General features: G+C 40.3%; 1 protein-coding gene and 1 long non-coding RNA gene across 2 annotated transcripts in view; both read right to left on the bottom strand.

Annotated features, from left to right (window-relative positions):
- Positions 1–20293, bottom strand: part of LOC127359795 (uncharacterized) — a 39437-nt gene extending 19144 nt beyond the window's left edge. The window contains exons 1-2 of the mRNA XM_051393937.1: positions 19674–20293; positions 13059–13700 (exon numbers count right to left, since the gene is read on the bottom strand). Of these exons, the coding sequence (XP_051249897.1) occupies positions 13059–13700; positions 19674–19689 (658 nt within the window). The 5' untranslated portion in view covers positions 19690–20293. The remainder of the gene's footprint in view (positions 1–13058; positions 13701–19673) is intronic.
- LOC127359797 (uncharacterized) lies at positions 2455–3378 on the bottom strand. The gene is made up of 2 exons (XR_007882853.1): positions 2969–3378; positions 2455–2653 (listed from the first exon to the last, which is right to left on the bottom strand). It is a non-coding gene; the product is annotated as an uncharacterized LOC127359797 (long non-coding RNA).
- Positions 20294–21770: the final 1477 nt, after the last annotated feature.

The following is a 21770-nucleotide window of genomic DNA, read 5'->3' as shown; positions in this document are numbered from 1 at the left end:
ATTTGGAAAATTTGGTGCATGGATTGCAGCATTTACAGCTTGAAAATACTGAACAAATCTCCTCTTCTCTGGCTGGCCAGTATCTCTGAACTATTTGACAGAAAAAATTGTTGATCGAACTGGAGATTTTTCAAACGGAAAAATCACTCAAAAACCAGTGAGATGCCTTCAATTGCTTTCTCTTTTAAATGATATTAATGGTCTGTATGAGAATTTGGTGTTATCACAACAGGCTCTGCCCTTTTAATTCGACCTACATCATACTTGTTTTGTGCCCACAAGCCTGATGGCACCTGATTTAGTTCAATTCAGTTCAATAAAATGTTATTTGTATAGCACCAACTCATAACAAAAGTTATCTCAAGACACTTTTCAAATAGAGCAGGTCTAGACCGAACTCTTTATAACATTATTTACAGAGACCCAACAGTACCACCATGAGCAAGACCTTGGCAACAGTGGGAAGGAAAAATGTCCTTTTAAGAGGCAGAAACCTCGGACAGACCCCGGCTCTAGGTGGGTGGGTGGCCGTCTGCCTCTACCAGTTTGGGTTAGAGAGAGCGAGACAGGGAGACAGGGAGACAGAGAGAAAGTGAGGGAGAGGAAGAGGGTTGTAGAGAGGTAAAAAGAGAAGGACAGAGAGAAAGGTGCACAGCAGCAACAGTAGTAAGAAGTAACTATACTAATAGAAATGACTGATAATGATGATCATGATGATAAACATGAAAAAGATGATGACAACAACAACCACAAGAATGGGGGACGATGAACAATAATCATAGTAGCTTTAATCATAATAATAATAATAATCATAATAATAATAAAGAGAATATCAGTAATATTGGCAGCAGGCACCATCAGGATCCATGAGAACCTGTGAGACGTTAACATGCATTAATGGGACATGAATATGTGCAGAAAGAGAGGGAGAGAATGAGAGAATGAGAGAATGAGAGGAGCTCAGTGCATCATGGGAAGTCCCCCAGCAGTCTAGGCCTATAGCAACTAAGTTATGGTTCAGGACTCACCTGATCCAGCCCTAACTTTAAGCTTTATCAAAGAGGAATGTCTTATGCCTGCTCTTAAATGTGGTGAGGGTGTCTGCCTCCCGAACCCAAACTGGAAGCTGGTTCCACAGGAGAGGAGCTTGGTAGCTGAAAGCTGTGAATCTGTTCTACTTTTGGAGACTGTACGAACCACAAGTCAATACACAAGAAATATCATCTCTTTTCTTAGTTCCTGTCGGCACTACGTGATAATAAAGAGTTGCAGTAATCCAGCCTAAAAGTAACAAATGCATGGATTAGTTTTTCTGCATCCGTCTGTGACAGGATGTGTCTAATTTTTGTAATATTATGTAAATGAAAGAAGGCAGTCCTAGAGGTTTGCTTTATGTGGGAATTAAATGACAGGTCCTGATCAAACATAACTAAAAGATTCCTGACAATGGTGCTGGAGGCCAAGGTAATACCATCTAGACTAACTATATCTTTAGACGATACGTTTCTGAGGTGTTTATGACCAAGTACAAGAACTTCAGTTTTCAGAAAATTGTAGGACAACCAGGTTTTTATGTCCTTAAGACATGCTTGTAATTAGCTAATTAATTTCATCAGGTTTGATCGATAGATATAACTGGGTATCATCTGCATAACAGTGAAAGTTAATGAAGTGATTTCTAATAATGTTGCCTAAGGTAAGCATATATAAAATAAATAGTATTGGTCCAAGTACAGAACCTTGTGGAACTCCATGACTAACTTTAGTGTGCATGGAGGATTCATTGTTAACATGTAGAAACCGAGACCGAGCTGATAAATAGGACTTGAAATCCTCAAATAAGCTGTTGCTTTGTAAAAAGTCAAACTACTTTTTCGAGAATTTTAGAGAGGAAGGGAAGGTTAGAAATGGGTCTACCCACTGCGCAATGTCACGTTGGAGTGACGTCTTTTCTATGTAATTTTTGGACGTCCAATTTCGGTCCACTTAAGGGGTTGTATTGTAACACCAGGCGACGTCTTATTTTCGACGTCTAACGCTGTCTAATGTTGACGTCTTTGGGAGCTCCGTGTAAGGGCTATTTATAGTCCAAATGTGGTCGTTTGTGGATGTCTTTTCAACATCAAATTTAGACTAATTTTAGACATCGTTTTTATATACTACTTCTATAACTGTAGTCCGTGTTGTTTCATTTCACTATGTTCACGTCTGTGTTTAATGTTTATTCTGTTTACAACCTCGCGGTTGGAAGATTCAAAATAAAAAGCGGTTTCAAAATAAAAGCCGCCCAAAATAGAATAGGAAAAGGCCAAAATCCATTAATAGTAGGCCTAATATTAAAAAAGATCGAGAATCGAATAGTGACTTTCAAATCGCAAATTAAATCGAATCAAGGATTTGGAGAATCGTGACACCCCTAGCATACACATAGCCTACAAATAAATCACAATTCAATACCACCATTTCCATCTTTATTCAAAAATAATAATATTGAACACAATAATTGAATTGAACTCTTGTCCTATAGGCTTGGCTCATCAGGGTGTAGTGAATCCTCCACCTCCACATCTTTGCGGTGCGTGCTTGAGGTGCTTGGACACGTAGACCATGATGTACTCTTCAGTGGCTGCAGAGTCGAATTTCACGAGCCCTTCTGCACAAGCAGAAAAAGTGATTTAGATACAGTGGGTAGGGAAAGTATTCAGACCCCTTTAAATTTCACTCTTTGTTTCATTGCAGCCATTTGCAAAAAAGTTCATTTTATTTCTCATTAATGTACACTCCGCACCCAATCTTGACAGAAAAAAAAACAAACGTAGAAATTTTTGCAAATTTATTAAAAAAGAAAAACTGAAATATCACATGGTCATAAGTATTCAGACCCTTTGCTCAGTATTGAGTAGAAGCACCCTTTTGAGCTAGTACAGCCATGAGTCTTCTTGGGAATGATGCAACAAGTGTTTCACACCTGGATTTGGGGATCCTCTGCCATTCTTCCTTGCAGATCCTCTCCAGTTCTGTCAGGTTGGATGGTGAACGTTGGTGGACAGCCATTTTTAAGGTCTCTCCAGAGATGCTCAATTGGGTTTAGGTCAGGGCTCTGGCTGGGCCAGTCAAGAATGGTCACAGAGTTGTTCTGAAGCCACTCCTTTCAATTCAATTTTATTTGTATAGCGCCAATTCATAACAGAAGTTATCTCAGGACACTTTTCAAATAGAGGTCTAGACCGAACTCTTTAACATTAATTACAGAGACCCAACAGTACCACCATGAGCAAGCACTTGGCGACAAGGGCAAGGAAAAACTGCCTGTTAAAAGGCAGAAACCTAGGACAGATCCTTCGGCTCTAGGTGGGTGGTCGTCTGTCTCGACCAGTTGGGGGGGGAAGAGAGAGAGAGAGAGAGAGAGAGAGAGAGAGAGAGAGAGAGAGACCGACCTATAGCAACAACAGTATTGGCAACGGCAATCTAGCAGGACCATGGCAGGAGGCTCCACCAGGATCGACAAGAACCTGCGAGACGAGAAAGCACAAGAACTCCGGGGAAGAAGTGAAGTTAGTAACATGCATTAATGGAACATGAATGAATGCAGAAAGAGAGAGGAAGAGAGTGCACCATGGGAAATCCCCCGATAGTCTAGGCCTATAGCAGCGATTTCCTTTGTTATTTTAGCTATGTGCTTAGGGTCATTGTCTTGTTGGAAGGTGAACCTTCGGCCCAGTCTGAGGTCCTGAGCACTCTGGAAGAGGTTTTCTTCCAGGATATCTCTGTACTTGGCCGCATTCATCTTTCCTTCAATTGCAACCAGTCGTCCTGTCCCTGCAAGCTTGGTCAGATCTGTGCCTTGCCACAATTCTGTCTCTGAGCTCCTTGGGCAGTTCCTTCGACCTCATGATTCTCATTTGCTCTGACATGCACTGTGAGCTGTAAGGTCTTATATAGACAGGTGTGTGCCTTTCCTAATCAAGTCCAATCAGTTTAATTAAACACAGCTGGACTCCAATGAAGGAGCAGAACCACCTCAAGGAGGATCAGAAGAAATGGACAGCATGTGAGTTAAATATGAGTGTCACAGCAAAGGGTCTGAATACTTATGACCATGTGATATTTCAGTTTTTCTTTTTTAATAAATTTGCAAAAATTTCTACATTTCTGTTTTTTTTTTCTGTCAAGATGGGGTGCTGAGTGTACATTAATGAGAAATAAAATGAACTTTTTTGATTTTAGCAAATGGCTTCAATGAAACAAAGAGTGAAAAATTAAAGGGATTTGAATACTGTACCCACTGTATACGCAAAGGCAATCTGCAGTCATACACCCAAGTCCCCACATTTGTAAGCAAAAGCATATTTCCTGTGCATCCACTACCAATACTGAATTAATACAAAGCCATCTCAGCAACTGTTAACTGTAACACTTAGGCTGTCTACAAGGGACTAAGCAGACTGTACTTTTTGAGAAAGCTTAGATCCTTTAATGTGTGCATTAGAATGTTAACAGTGTTTTATCAGCCTGTTGTGCTCAGTGCAATTTATAAAAGCTGGCTCTGTGCTTGGAAACACACTGGACTCCATAGAAATTACTATTGAGAAGAGTTTTGAAGAAACAAATTCTGGATAATACACCACATCCACTACATGAACTACTTGTCAGACAGCAGACTGTTTTCAGTTGGAGGCTACTTCAACTTCAATGTAATAAGGACCGCCACAGGAAATCATTCATACCCACGTTGACGTTGACTGGTTTTTGAACTTTTGGTTGAAATCCAAAGCCCCTGATAGAGCCTGTCCACACGAATACGCGGCCTCACCCAATACGATGTCGTTTAGAAAAGTTTAGCTTCAACTGGAGTTCTTCATGGCCACACTTTGATTCCAAATAAGTACAATAATGGTATCATGTATTATGTTTTATTTTAAACAACATTCAATTATCTTTGACAACCGAAAAGAAAGAAAAATATTGGTAACAATTCAATAATTTAATTCAATAATCTGAATATAAAAATAGCGCCGATACTTACGGCACTCCTGTATTGTACCACACTCCTTGTGACAGGAGAACAGCGGCACTTACACAGAGACAGACAGACAGCCTCCGCTGCAGTGCGAACAGAACAGAAACTAAAGTATCGATCCCATTACACTGGTATCGATCAATATCAATACCAACGTTGGATCGATTCTTTTCGGAAACCACAAATAGTTGAGGCGTGATCACATTATAGTGGAAAACATGCATCTTCTCCATCTTAATGTGTATGTGGTGTGTTACAACACACAGAGTACAGATGTAATTCTTCCCAGTAAAAATCACTTGATGAAGATACAACTTTGTTACTTCCACTTTATATTAGGGCTGCCCCCTAATAGTCGACTGTGAAGAGTCTCAGTCAACATCATTTTCATTAGTCAGATAGTCGCCGAAAAACAAAAACAGCCTTGTCAGGACCAAAGAATCAGGGTATTGTTACAACACAGACGTTTTCTCTTCTAACCCAGGAAGTCTGTTACCACTGCAGTGCTGCATATGCTAACTGTACTAGCTGCTATTAGCTAGTTAGCGGTCCTGTTTGCTGTCTTTACCTGGACAGTTTCTGACACATTCAGAATCATTACCGCTGTTCACATATAGAGATTATAGATTTAAATAATGAAATAATCGTTGAGGACAATGGATTGGAATCTACTTTTATAGAGCAGCAACAGAAGTTGGTGAATGTCACTGGTGTGTTCTTCAAAGCTCTGTTTATTGTCCAGAGTGAGTCTGAGACATCTGAAGCATTCCACTGTACACAGTATGGCTGAGACAGCTACATGACATTACTACTCTAGTTCTTCTATGAGGGGTAACTAAGCTGCCTTGTTTTGTGCGCACACTAGACTGACTGTCTCTGACTTTTTTAGGCATCATGGAAATGCTTTTCATGCTTGTTACGTTTCCATTTATAAGTAGAAACATTAACACTGACAACCAATAAAGAAGAACTCAGGGAAGACGGGAGGCAGTCAAAGAAAAAGGATTTATTTACTATATTTAAGTGAAAAGGTAAATAACAAATGTAGGTTTGAAAAATGTGGGGGGAAGAGGGACCTGTGGGGGTTTGTGCCAAATAAAACAAAGTACAATCATGAAGGGCCGAGCTCAACCTTATCTGTGTGAAAAGAAAAGGGAAACAAAAGGCCTGACTGTCTCTCCTACAAAAAGTACAACAGTGGCAACAACCCATAACCTGGTGTGATAACAATTCCTTTCTACGTGTGTAGATGTAGAGGGTACCCCAGTCTTACCTCAGTCCCTGGTCCCCACCACAAACCTTCCTGCCCAACAAAGCAAAGTCAGAGAGAGAGAGAGAGAGAGAGAGAGAGAGAGAGAGAGAGAGCAAAACAAGAGAGAGGCTTTTCAAAGGTCCCTCCTTCTCTGATTGGCCGGCGTGTGAGCCAATCCACGGCTCTTTTCACAGGCTGGCAGCCAATCTTCCACCTCTCACCTGCAGGACTGGGGAGGAGAGAGAGAGAGAGAGAGAGAGACACACACACACACACACACACACACACACACACACACACACACACAAATCTATGCACGTAACAATGCTTATGCTATGGACTTTATGGGTCTATCATGCCCAGAGCTTCCAACCTAATGCAGAGGGATTCAAGATTTAAACACGTAGATTGCTAGGCAAGAGGCACAGGAACAGGAGTCCATCTCAGACTAAACGGTCTGACATTGTGGCGCATTTCGCTTCCCTTAATGATTCTTGCAAATGTTCAGTCGCACAGGAACAAGACCGACAAGCTGCAGGCAAACACAATCCATCCACACAAATACAGAGAGGCCTCCATCATGGCTTTTAGTGAGACATCATGTCTTCAGACACGGACTCAGATCTCACAATCAGCAGCTTCGGGGGCACCTATCAGACTAGACAGCAACCCAGAGGCCTCAGGGAAATCTGTCTCTGTCCCCAGTAGTGTACATATACTCAAAAGCGAACGCCCAAAATGCCACACCATCTATAGAGTGACTCAAAAACTCCAGTGCCTTTCCCCTGATGCTCTGTGCTTGTTAATGGGAGATTTTGATTTTTTGATTAAACAAATCCATTAATTTATATAGGGCGGTCACTATGCATTTATATAGCAAAATATGTAGAATTCAAAAGCTCTGTAAAATAGGTTTGGGGGTTTAGTTACTGTAATACTTACCTTGTGTATATCCATGTTAATGTAATAATGAAGTGATTTAAGTTATACTTGAGTGCTGATGTTTGTGTATTTTTTAGTTTTACACTGGTCTTATAAGTAAAGCATGTTAACATCACTTAGTGGTCCTGTATGGATGTGCTGACCTTGCTGCATAAATGGAAGGGAAAATTCTGTGAGGCCATATTTTGATGAACAGATTGTTTTGTATGTAAAATCAAAGTATAACAACTACAGCTGCAAAATAAATGTAGAGAGTAAAAGTATGAAGTACACTAAAAGGAACAGAGCCTTCTGGATATTGTTATTTCCATCTGTGAGTACTAGAGGCAAAGTTACAGGAGTCAAACTATGAGACAATTTCTGAGTTTGATTTTGGTTTGTTTTGGTTTCACAGATGGTGCACCATGAAGTCTAAGACAGTGGTTCCCAAACCTTTTCATTAAAGGACCACCTCTTTTCTATTATTGAATAAACTAAAAACCCCTGATTAGGTGACCTATTTTATAGATATTATATCCAATGCATAACAATAACTGATAAACTGGATGTGTGTTTAGTGTGAAGGAACTGTGAATATTGTTGTTATTGTTTGTGTTCAGGTGTCATATCCTTTTGAGTTGTATATCTTATATAATAAAACTTTAAAATAACAACTTCATTGTTCCAATTAATCTTTCACTGACAAGAGGAGTCTTCACTCTTCACTGGTAAATTATGTGAAAACTCAGTTATGCCGGTTCTAAGAAATCAATTTTGGCAGTGATATAGAATGACTTATATCCGGTACCCAGGGGGCAAACCCTTACTTTGAATCCGATAGACATGGAGTGTAAAAACATTGTAATCCAGATATCTAAGACCTTCTAGTGTCTGCTTTATTTGAATGACTTTGGATGTTACACTAATGTACCAGTTTTAAAGACGGGTTGCAGCAGCATTTAATCAGAAACAAATCAACTCATTTCAATGAAAATGGTACAATTGGTGTTTTTGCTTAGAGAGGTTGCATTGAGTTCAACTGTAGTGACATCTCTGCCAATCTTCTTTTCTTTTTCCTCGATGGCATTTTGACTGATTGATTTTATTTTTTTGCGGAGACCTTATGTGGTTGGCTCCTATCCACGCAACCACTGCTTCTTGTCTTAGTCAGATCTAACCAGCCGTGAGCACCTGCTTTTACCGCTGGAACTTTTACAGTCACTAGTGCAAAGTGCTAACACATGTACGTGAATGATGGTGTAAACAAAGAAATCCATATAGACGACAACTTTTTTCAGACCTGTTGGTCACAAAGCCATGGGAAAGGTTCTCAAGGATTTCCAGGAGCTAGCTGACCAGGTTCTGCACCCAGGTTGTGATCCTGGAAGGTCCTAGATGTTTTGCTCACTGGGTACAGACCTGTAACAAGGTGATGAGTTTACCACCACATTCTGAGGAATCAGAAATCAAAGTAACTACCTGCAGCAGTGAAATACATGTAGTGGAGTAGTAGTATTAATTACACTAAAATGTAAGTAGCATGTTCAAGTAAAATTCAAGACCTTTAAAACAGTATTTAAGTACTTGAATAAATATTCTTACTTTCCACCACTGCCTGACTGATACTGGAATTTGGACTTTGGTAGGTCAATATTGTTATTTCCATGTAAGAATAATGAAAATAACAGAATGAATCCGTTTATGGACTCATAGTTTGCCACCTGTAACCTGCCTCTAAGTTTGGTTTTGGCAGGCTTCATGAATTTCTTTGGAAAAAAAAACAACCCTTTCTTTGGAAAAAGGTAGAGGCGTGTCTGGTAAAAAAAACCAACCCTTTCTTTGGAAAAAGGTAGAGGCGTGTCTGGTAAAAAAAACCAACCCTTTCTTTGGAAAAAGGTGAAGGTGTATCAAACTGACAATGACATGAAAAACTATTATAGAAACCACAATAGAATGAGTAAATAACTACAGCAGTGAAATAAATGTAGTGGAGTTGAAGTATTAAGTTCTCTAAAATTTAAGTATACATTAAAATGACTGAACTGTATCTTGGCTGTCCTGTGAGGACCACAGCCTGTTTTCAGCTTTGTGACGATGCATTTTCCAGCTAATCCAAGAGCATTTTAAAATAGTTTATTTAGCTTAAGATGAAGGAGAATTTTAAAGGAACACTTCATCCTGCAGTTTATCAGTCACCCTTTTCCTGTCAATCTCAAGCTGTCTTGTCAAATGAAGGTAAAACCCCTAACCCTTCTCTTAACAATCCTATAGTGTGTTGTTTGGCACTAGATCAGACTTTTTGCTTTCAATCAATAATAGGTTGAATAATTTTGCAGATTGGACACCACTTAAGAAAGTGGAGGAATTGAAATATTTGGGTCTCTGGCCTGATAGTCAACTTCGTTTTAATCCAAACTAGTGCAGTGCCCATAGGAAGTATGTATTGCTATAGAAAAGTGGGAGGTTAAGTAACTTTTTCATGGATGGCCAAATGAGGTTGTGTTTGAAGGTGGGACGTCAGGGACATTTAGGTTTGTTGTGAAATGTGTAGATTGATAACTATTGTGTTTTCATATAATTTGGTTTTTAGCAAGGACACTGTAGGGAGTTGAACCCCATTCCACTAATGTGAAAGTACCACACCTCATGGTCAGCGCATATAAATTCTGAAAGAACAAAGTTAACAACATCTGAAATGGGATGAAACCTGGCAGCATAAACAGACTAACTTGTAGCATAGCCTAGTAAATAAACTGGGCAGGACATATTATTTAGCCCTGTAATATAGGAGAGAGAGAGAGAGAGAGAGAGAGAGAGAGAGAGAGAGAGAGAGAGAGAGAGAGAGCAATGGCAGTAAGGGTTTCCCCATCAAAAAATTGTTTTGAAACTACCAAAATAGTGTGAACGGATAAGCCAACGGTGCAGAGCGAGGGCGTGTCGGTCAGACAGTGTGATAACTGCACAGGTCTCTCACTCAACTTAATACAGAGAAATATCCCACAAAGCAACGTTACAGGACCAAACAACAGTAACGTAGTAACTGGAACTGTCTTTGGAAACTTACATGAGGAAAAAAAATACCACAGCTGTACGTGGAGCAGCGTCTGTCCTCCTGTCTGTCCTCCTGTCTGTCCTACCGACTCTTCCGTCACAAAAAACAGCTTCTGTCACCGGAGAAAAAACAATCAAACATTCTCTGTCCTGCGAGTGAGGGAGTCAGTTTACTGCTGGTGATTATTGTGTAATAATTGTGTCATTTAGAGTGAAAAACGTAACTTGGTCACTTTCCAGGATGTTTGGTGGGTCAGGATCTCAATCAGTACACATTATAACAGCATCCATATGATTATAAAGTGTCTGCGGGTTTAGATTGACAGGGGGAGACAACTGGGAAACACCTTCAACACGCGCTCTGCAGTGATTGGCTCTGGTGCGCACGTGGCTATGGTGGCTATCGTTGACAATGCTAGGAATTCGGAAATAATTTATGAAATAATTTATTAACGGTATCTTTGTAATCCAAACAAAGCCGACGTTGCACACCCTTAAACCACACAGCTCTCAGGTCAGTCTGATCCTGATCTGCAGAGATATTTGAGGCACACACACACACACACACACACAGAGACAGACAGAGATTTCTTGCTTTATAGATAGATATTAAATCCAAACAATTGCTGCCTGAGAAGGTGATATTGCTCCATTAACTGTTTCACCCTACAGGTCAGGGAAATAATTATTTCACAGTTTCTGAATTATGCAGATGTTGTCTCAGAATACCAAAAACTACATTAAGTGGAATCTTGTTCCACTTAATGTAGTTTTTAATAGTCTCTGGGGTGTCCTTATAGAACCTATCACTGTCTTATGTGTGAGTAGTTAAATTGGTTAACACCAAAATCCTTAAGACATTTTCACTGGTTGCAATTTATTTCTAAATATATTTTCTTTAACTTTCTTTCTTACTTGAAACAACTTTTAATTCCATATAGGACATCCTGTAGTTTAAGATACACTGAGCTTCCCTTTCTCTTTGTTTAAATACAATTTAAAGCTCTATCTGATTGGAACAACCTGCTCAGTTCAGTTTGATCTATTATCTAATTCATTATCTATTCATTCAATAAGTCATCCATTTTGACTGAGCTTCAAACAACCTGCTAATTTTACCTCATGTCTATATAGATTTGTATGGGATGGGTACATTTACTGTATGTGTATGGTCAGTGTGTGTGGGAGTGGCTAGACCTGGGCCAGTTGTTGTCTGTGTATGTTTGAGTGTATCTGTGTTGTTTAGTTGTTTTATGTACTGTATCCTCCCTTGAAAACAAGAGGGTTCATCTCTTTCACTAAATGTTAAACTTAGATTGCACATGAGATTATGAATGAAGAAAAGGACCTGAGGTTTATTTAAAATAAGAAATTGTTTGTGTTCTTTATTGGGATAATATTTTCCACAAATTACATCCAACATGCAAACCATGCAGACATTTCATTTGGGCCTTTTTAGGATTTCTTCAACAAAAGCAAATTTACAAAGAAAGGGGTTTATATCTGATTTTATATTAATGTTATTTGAACTAAATAGAAACACTTGTGTCTTCACATTCTAGTTGAGGATGACTGCTCCACTGCGGTTGTTTAATGAGATTCTGCCCTCTGGTGGTCACAGGACTAATCTGCAACAGTAAGTTCCAGCTCATTTTTCAGTAGTTGTCCATCACACAACTACTGTTGATTCTCATCTAGGTCACTGTCAGTCATTACTGTGCTCATTCTGATTACAAGCAGCAGCCAGCTATATGTTCACAGCTTTGGCCCCTGGATTTACTACTCAGGCTACATAGAGGCTACTGCTCTACCCTCTGATTGGTTGAGGTTATACCTACTGTGTGACAGGAAGACTTGCAAACACTACTCAGGGGCATAAAAACACTACAAATTCCTTTTTCTGTTTTTAGGGTAAATAAAGAATTGAATATATGTTATTTACAGTAAAAAAAAAAAGGTTACTGAACTGTAGCCTGTGCTTTTTGTATTAAAGAACTAAATATATATTTGTCATAAATCAGGACACAGTCAAACCTAGCCTTGTGCTAACGTCAGTGTCTAACCTACAAAGTTTATTTTTATCATCACTACATTAAAGCAGGTTCCAGCTGACACACTAGTTTTTACGTTGTTTCGAAAAAAATCTCCGTATACACCAGAAATATCTGCGTCCACACTGATTCACTGAAACGTTCCAAAACACTGTAGTACATATGCCTGTATATGGCGCTGTGACCCCGCCACACCAATACACTAAAACCGCAAAAGAAGCCATGGAGCATGCGCTGTTTACAAACAAGTAGTAGTAGTCCGCCATCGTTGTTGTTGTTATGATGCGTCTAGCGGCGGCGGCTGAGGTTAAAGGCTAGAGAGGCGGGGCTAATACTCATCGTTTCGGAAAAAAATCAGTTTTTGCCGTCTAGACGACTCCGGGCAATCCGGAATAACGTTTTCACACCCCGAAAACGCTGTATCCGTCTGGACGCAAGGCCTATATGATAAAGTATTTATCTGGATTCGAAAAAAACATATTCGTGCGGACGGCCCCTTAGTTATTAAATATTTACACCTTCTACCTGCCACGTGTAACTGTTTATAACTGTGTAGCTAAAGTTAGCATGCTAATATCTGATCACAGAGATTGGTATTGGGATCGATGATGATGCTGATGCAACTTAACCTTAATGTGTGCTACTGCAAGTATCCCTGCACCTCCTAGCAGACCTCCAGCTACTGCTCCAACTGGAACACCTATTGCAGCTGCAAATGGGACCTTCAACATAGAAAATACTGTTCCTCCAAGAGTGGCTCCACCTAGAGCAGAGGCACTAACACAGAATGCGACTTTCCTCCTAACTCCCCAACCTTTTCCCTCTTTCTCAGGCTCTTCCTTTTCCTTGGTGTAGAACTTTTCTCCATTTTTCTGAACCATATTGTTGATGTGCTGCAGAAGCTCAGTGCGTTGAGATGGACTCTCATCATTGTTCTTAATGACATGGCAGTTTCCTTTACAGTCATCAACAAAGTTTGTGAGATCACTTTCTCCAACAAACTCTTCTATGGTTCCCTCCAGTTCCTCTCCACCGGTGAACAGAACCATCGTGTAAAGTGTAACGTTTTTGCTGAAAGTCTCCTTAAACATTTCCACTGCTTTCTGTTCCGGGGTTGTAAATCTGTCTTTACAGGAAAGCACAAAGAGGAAGACATGAGGACCAGGAGCAGCATGGGACAACACCTCCTCTTTCTCCTCCTCCAGACTCACTCTTTCCAAATTGCACAGATCAGTTTCAACAATGACAACATTTTGTTGTCCGATCTTTACTTCTTTCCTCTGACACTTTTTTGTCCCAGAGGAACATTTCTCATTTTCCTCTGAGCTCCCGAGGAGAATCTTCCTCACTGAAGTAATCCGATTTTTTCCCCTGCCAACGAGCACAATCCTCAGCTCTGAAGGATCTGTTTGAAAAAAATAACAAAGACATCAGTGGATACTCACATCTCTTAATGCAGTCGAAGTAGCAAATTTACTTAAGTAAAAGTACGTGTTCATCACATTAATGTTGCAGCTGATAAAGGTGAATCTAATTTTAATTATTTGATATATTGCTGGGTAGCTTGTGAATTTTCCCCCAGATATTTTTATTTTATCTTGTATTCCAGCTTTTGTTGTTGGTAAGTTTTGAAGGATGTTTATTCAGTTTTGTTATTTTGGTGCAATACCCAAAAGGGTCAGTAGGTGGCAGCCAGATGTTTGGGAGCCAACTGAGACTCTGTTATGTGCTCTCTTTGGCTCTCTTGTCATTCCGCACAAGAAGGAACCTCTGTGGCGTCATATGAAGCAAACACAAAAGTCAGAAAACTGCAGTTCTGCTAACGTCCACTAGAAGCTGTCTCCAGCAGTGAGTCAGTTTCCATAAGGCCACACGTTTACAGCCTGGTACAAAAAACTCTTTTGGTCTCTATAGCTTATTTCCCTGTTCATGAAAACTGCTCAGACTCTTATTATGTATAGAAATGATTGCATTTTTCATGGCCGCAACACGGTCGAAAAGTTATGATGATTGATTATGCTATGTGTGCTTAGGCCTCAAACACAAAGCAAAATTCTGTTTTGTGTTTCTTGTGTAGCCACAGACATCACCAGTCAGTTTATGATCAAAGTGAAGCTAAGACGGACACTGACAGTGGCGGTACAGAAGCTGTTGTGTCGTCTGTATCCAGCACAGTAAAAGCCTGGACAGTGGGCCTAGCAGGGAGAAAAATCTTATGCTGTCTGTTAGATGGAGGCAAATAAGCTTCATTCTTGAAAATGTAGTGAAAGCGCTGAGGTTCCCAGTGGTAAGGCAAAAGACCTTGCATCTACACACCTTTGGATCCAGTGCTCCTAAAAACGATAAAACCAAAATGTAACTTGCTCTAGCACAAAGCTACTACACTCCTGTAGAGTCTCTGTGAACTGAACTAATAAATGATTGGGTTGTGCCTGAATAAGTCTTAACTTTCTCCAGCTAAATGTAGACAAAACTGAGATCTCTCATCTTGACTCATTCTCTGAAATAATCTTGGACTTAACTTAGACAGATGTGTCAAATTTCAAAATCTTTATTCTACCATCTTAAAAACATTGCATATATCATGGGATTCATATCTTGGCAGGACCTTCCACTTCCAGCAGGTTAGGACAAAAAATCTTCAGACAATTCATTCAGCTGCGCCTAGAGTCCTAACAAAAACCAAAAACAGTGAACACATCACACCAGTTCTCAGGTCTCTGCACTGGTTTCCAGTGTGTCACAGGATAAAGTCTATAAATCTTTATATAAATTTTATTTTATTTATATCTCAGTTCTTAGCTCTTTAATTTCCTTTAAAATTATCTTGTGCATTGTGGAAAGCACTTTGAATTGCCTGTGTAATGTACTATTCAAATACACTTGCACTGCACAAAATTGAATTGTGTTTTTCTAGATTTCTGGATATGCTGTCAAAAAAAACTGAGTTGACAGAGATTCCCCTTTATTTGACAGATTTTTTTCCCTGTATCTTTTAAATACCTGGAAATATTAATACAATTGTAAAGATAGCCTGTGAATTTACATGTCTAATGTAAAATAGCATAAAAATCTGTAAATGTAAATAATCATAAAATTATTGCTTATTTAAAATACATTTCCAGTTTTTCACATAAAAAGATTAAAATACATTTGCAAATTACAGAAATTTGCTGTTCATTTAATAGATGAAACTGTTGAATTCAAGTTTAATAGTGTTAATACATTTCTAAAATTATAAAAAAAATAGTGACAACAGTAAAAAAAAAAGCATTTTACATTTGTTAACTGACAGATATCTTGTATAATTATGGAAGTGTTCACAACAAAAACATTGAATAAATGTTTTTTATCAGTGTATAAGCTTTGGCAAACTATCTTTTTAGTCAGAAGTATAGTGTTGAATACTTATGGCAACTGACAGCTGAAAAAGATCCTGCATCATGGATCATAGTTCCCTCCCCTGGAATACACATCTACTACTCCTAACCAAAATATGACCAGTCACAGATCAGAAATGAAAATGTAGCTACAAGCAACAAATCAGGGGGCAAATCTACCTGTCACCTTCTGCACCCTAACACTCCACTCCACAATACTGGAACATATACTTCATATCATATGTGTTAATATAAACCATGTTGATATTATATAGCATATTTATACAATATTATTATCTTTTTTCACATTTCTATTTACATATTTATATTCATAAGATATTACTTATTGTATGTATATTTTGTATATTCAAGTATCTATTATACATATGCTATAAATCATTCCATATCTCGTGTTTATATATATATCTCATCTCATGTCATCTTCATCCGTTTATCCAGGATCGGGTCGCGGGGGGAGCAAGTCCCCAAACTTCCCTTTCCCTGGCCACATTGGCCAACTCTGACTGGGGGATCCCGAGGCGTTCCCAGGCCAGTGTTGAGATATAATCTCTCACGTGGCAAAGGAGAAGCGGCTCTACTCTAAGTCCCTCTCGGATGACTGAGCTTCTCACCCTATTCCTAAGGGAGATGCCGGCCACTCTCCTGAGGAAACCCATTTCGGCAGCTTGTATCCACAATCTTGTTCTTTCGGTCATGACCCATCATGACCGTAGGTGAGGGTAGGAACAAAGATCGACCGGTAGATCAAGAGCTTACCCTTTCGGCTCAATTCTCTTTTCGTGAGATAAAGGGACCGCAATACCGCCCCTGCTGCCCCAATTCTCTGGCCAATCTCCTGCTCCATTCTACCCTCGCTCTTGAACAAAACCCAGAGGTACTTGAACTCCTTCACTTGGGGTAAGGACTCACTCCCTAACCAAGACCCGAAGAAGGACAATCCACCGGTTTCCTGCTGAGATCCTCCTGCTGATCCTCATCCCAGCTGCTTGACACTCCGCTGCGAATGCTGAAGGTCACAGGCCGATGATGCCATCAGGACCACATTATCCGCAAAAAGCAACGATGCAATCCTCAGCACACCAAACTGCAACCCCTCCCCCCATGGCTACGCCTCGATATCCTGTCCATGAAAGTCACAAACAGGACTGGTGACAAAGCGCAGCCCTGGCGGAGGCCAACATCCGCTGGAAATGAGTCCGACTTACTACCAAGAATCCGGACACAACGCTCGCTTTGGAAATACAGCGATTGGATGGCCCTGAGAAGTGACCCCCTCACCCCATACTCCTGTAGCACTTCCCACAGGATATCCTGGGGAACCCGGTCATCTGCCTTCTCCAGATCCACAAAGCACATGTAGACTGGATGGGTACACCTGCAAGAGTGAAGACTTGGTCTGTTGTTCCATGACCAGGACAGAACCCGCACTGTTCCTCTTTGATCAAAGGTTCGACAATCAACCGGACCCTCCTTTTCAGCACCTTAGAGTAAACTTTCCCTTTTTAAATAGGGGAACCACCACCCCAGTCCGCCAATCCTTCGGACCTGTCCCTGACTTCCATGCAATGTTGAATAGGCGTGTCAACCAAGATAGCCCCTAAGAGGCTCTTCAACACTTTGAACAGACTGTAACATACAAGGATGTCGACTGCCAAGTTGAGTTACCATGGTGACCTGACCTGATCTCCCAGACAACTGTAAAGTGGCAAAAGGGTTTGAAAGCCTCCAAAAAAGACTAAAAACAGATGCAATCTTGTACACAAAGTACAATGATCTCCTATAAGATTACCTGTAGCAAGGTATTTGTGAGGATGTACTAGAGAACACTGCTGGTTAGTATGGAGATCAGAGGACTGCTAGACATTTTAAAGGCAAAGAAAACACAAAGAGATATGTGCCACAGACAGCTTCAGCTTCAATATTCGACCCCTTCGGTTTCCTCACTCCATTTACCATAAGACTAAAGTGCCTGTTTCAAGATCTGTGGAAAAACGATTGGGATGAGCAGTTACACCCAGACTTGACTGAAAAATGGGCTCAGTGGTGTGCAGAGGTGGCAAAAACAACCCTGCTGATTTACCCACCAGAGGCCAAAGCATCGAGAACCTCATCCAAAGCTAGCTATCTGTCATCAACTGATGAAGCAGAGAGCATTGACAACTTACACACTGTACAGAAGAGGGAAACAGCTGTCAAAAGGACTCCCAGACAGAATTGAAATCAGTGTGAGATACTTAGCAGATAGATAGCAGAACTGTTTCCAGAGACAGATGGACTCTTTCATGATGAAAAGGATGTCTGTAAGGATGAAACTTTGTTCTGAAATTCTGAAAATGCCAAAGCGAAAGACCTCCTTTAACCCGTAATGGGCAAAAGAACACGGGTTTGTGACAAAAAGTAGCCTTCTGTGGCCTCAACCAGCCTCTGTCCTGCCTCTGTCCTGCCTCAACTAGCCTCTGTCCAGCTTCTGACCTGCCTCTGTGAAGCAACCTTGAGGACTCACAGTCACAGATGAGTATCTGAGTCCATCTGTGACTGCCTAGGCAAAGACTATACATCTGAAACAGGTGCTGTATTTTTATTTTTTTTAATCTATTCAGATAAGAACAGTTTCTCTTTGATGTTTATTAGACTTATGTAATCTGAATTGGAAGGGCACGTTGTCATGAGCTGTATCTTTTATACTTATTATTAGCTATGTGGTATGTGTATGCACCTTATGTAATCTGGTGGAAAAACATTAAAATTTAAAACCGGATCATACCAAACAAATATCTGCTTGCGTGTCCCTGTGTATGCAAAGTGTCCTCCTTTTTGATGTGAAAGAAATGGCCACCCTAGCAGCAGCGCAAATTTAAGAAGACAACAAAACATAGCATGGCGGATGGCAGAGGAGAAGCAGACGAGCGAGAAATTTTCAAGCCACCATTGCGGTCCAGTGTGTGGAAACACTTTGGCTTTTGCAAAGACAGAGATGTTCTAAATAAGTCGCTCGCTGTTTGTAGGATATGAAAAGGTCAAGTAAAGTACAACGGCAACACGACAAATCTCTCCAACCACCTACTAAGGCGCCATGGGATTTCACACAACACCGACCGTCCAGGCACCTCTGCAGAAGCCTCAGGCCTCGCCTGCATGTTTAGTCAGAGACTAGGCCAAAACTCAGCTCGGACGAAAAACCTCACAGCAACAATTGCCAAGTTTATCTGCAAAGATATGATTCCCTTACAAGGAACGACAAGAATCTAGGAAACTTCAGCTGCACTGTCCAGTATCCAGGTATTTATTTCAGTCACACTGGTTGAATTTTTGGCTAAAAAGTTACTGAATCGATTTCAAGTCACTGAATCGTTTCGGATCGTATCGTTCTAAATTAACCAATATCGTCCTTGAATCGTATTGACAACCACGAATCGTGATACGAATCAAATCGTTGTTAAAACGAATCGTTACACCCCTAGTTGACATGAATGCCAGACGAAAGATGAAAAAGCCCATTTTGTTTGTTTAGCCCATTTTCTCTGTATTACTGCAGCACATTGATCAGTAAAATATTCAATTTGAACTACATACTATCCCCGTTGGTCATCATTTGAAGCTTCCTCTACACAACTTGTGTCTTGCCCATTTTTTATTTAACACTTTTTTGACTGGATTTCAAGTCACTGTGGCCTGAGATAACTAGTGCTGGCACTACACAAGTAAAACAAAAATTTAATTGAAATCCACATTTAAGGAATTGATTCTCAAGTTATGTAATCCTATTACCCTGTATGGATTTTCCAAATATTAGATTAACTAGTAGACCTCAAAAACAAAAACTAAGAAACACTGCACTCGTGGGTGAAGGGTGAAGGGTGAATTAAGTAGGGCTGCCCTCTAATAGTTGACTTAACTGCGTTCAGGAGCTGTGACTGAAGTATCAGAGGATTGTTGCAACATGGAACTTTTCTCTTATAACACAGGAAGTCTCTTACCGCTGCACTGCTGCATATTGTTAGATCCCGAGTTACCCCCGTATAGGTGGTACTGGACCAGCTCTCCGTTCAAAGGGTCCGATCTTCTAGCCTGTGGGTATTACCCTGCCAGGTCTCAGCAGAGGACTGTTTAAGCTGGTGGCGAGGAGACACGCCTAACTTCTAACTGCCTTCATCCAGACGCCTACCCTGCTCACTCTAGTGCAGCACCTGACTGAATAGCCCTAGAGTCAAATATTACACTAGCCACGTCCGTTCATGGCAGCTTTCCTCTTATTGTCTCTCTTATTCTCTTGTAATCTAAATTTCAAACCCGGATGAGAAGGCTGTAGCTGAAAGGTTAAATGTCTAGTTTGAAGAGCGAGAGGGAAGGGGTGTACGGCCAATACAGTCCTCGCTTGCCTGCCGTACTGTTGATTGCTGTTGAAACTCCCAACTTTATCCAAAGTCCACAAAGTCTCTGACCAGTTCAGTCTCTGCTGGCAGGGTGAACAAAAGGGCGATCTGATGTGGTCGATCGATCAGAGTGCGCTGAACCCGAGAGCCGGCCTAGGACTAACCACGATCCTCTCTGTGTAGCGTCTTTTATCCCCCTTGTCTCCCAGTGTGTGTCCTGTTCGTCGTACAACTTCCCCTTTTGCTCCTCACCCGATGCATCCTGTTTGTGCCATTCAACTTCCTGTTTGGTTATGTTGTAAGATGTGCCTCATCAAGTTACTCAATATTTCAACATGTTTAACCTACTGTTATGCATTCATACTCATTAATCAAATAAGTAGTTACGATCATATAATCTTGTTTCCCTTTCATTGTTACATATTTCATTTTGTAATATAGAATCAACTTCAATCCTTATACATAATATAGAACCAACTTCAAGCATTATACAGCTTTTGGTTATTATAATCTTAGTGCCGAAGTGGTTTTAGCGGATCAGGGATCTCAACTTTCTTGACAATATGCTAACTGTACTAGCTGCTATTAGCTAGTTAGTGGCCGTATTAGCTGCCTGTACCCAGGCTGGCATTCGGAAGGACAGTGGGAATTTAAACACTACTAGGGTAGGAGCCGAGGGACCCAGTGGCTCACTGCCTAAACGGAGGCCAGCTGATGTCCAGCAGCTCCGACCAGGACTCTGACTCTGGGGATGACAGCAGATGTCTTCTTTATCTAGTTTATCTAGTTTCTAACATAGCTTTTATTTTTTTAACACTATTTAATGTTTATATTATTGTATTTTCTTATCGTATTGTAACATTTATTTTAACTAGTTATTATTTAGTTTTTATTTGTCTATTGCAATCCGTCGTACAACTTCCCCTTTTGCTCCTCACCCGATGCCTCCTGTTTGTGCCGTTCAACTTCCTGTTTGGTTATGTTGTAAGATGTGCCTTCTCATCAAGTTACCCAATATTTCAACATGTTTAACTTACTGATCAAATCAGAGGCCAAACAAAACGTCGTCAAACTAAATACATTTTCTGTTGGGTTTGACCACTAGTTTACAAGTTCTATTTGTTTTTATGTTAAGATTGTTTTACATGCAACTATTCACATGTGGTATGTGTGCTGTGGCATTTATTTCCTGTAGACCTATGCATTATCCAGCCAGATTATCAAATGTACCTGGTAAATGGGCTACGTTAGAGAAAAAGAATGTCTTGGGTTAGAAAAGGGACATTTGAAGAATTAATTTTCCAGGAGGGCCAACCTGGAGTGTTTAATCAATGTCCTTGTTAACGCTGAGGTAGAAGGAGCTTATGTTTGTTGTGTGCATCAGCATCACCGAAGAGAAAGTGGCAGATGGAAAAATGAATTGGCTTACCTGTCAGCCCCTGGCTAAGTTCCCAGCACAGAGCAAGATGATTTTTATGGCCCAAATCAGGGGAGATGTTTGACAACAGTTGAATATGCCATCAGTTATAGGTCCAGTCTGTAACATTTAGGAGGAGCTATTGTCAGAAATGGAATATACACTGTTGGCCATAAAGTTGGAATAATTTTGTTTTCAGACACATTCCTCTTTATATTCCTATTTATGCACATCAGTAATCACCTTTGACCAGGTGCAATGATCACATACTGAGTCCCAGTTAC

Source organism: Dicentrarchus labrax, unplaced genomic scaffold (genome assembly GCF_905237075.1).
Source record: "Dicentrarchus labrax unplaced genomic scaffold, dlabrax2021, whole genome shotgun sequence".
Classification (NCBI taxonomy): domain Eukaryota; kingdom Metazoa; phylum Chordata; class Actinopteri; family Moronidae; genus Dicentrarchus; species Dicentrarchus labrax.
This window is presented reverse-complemented; position numbering and strand designations above follow the sequence as displayed.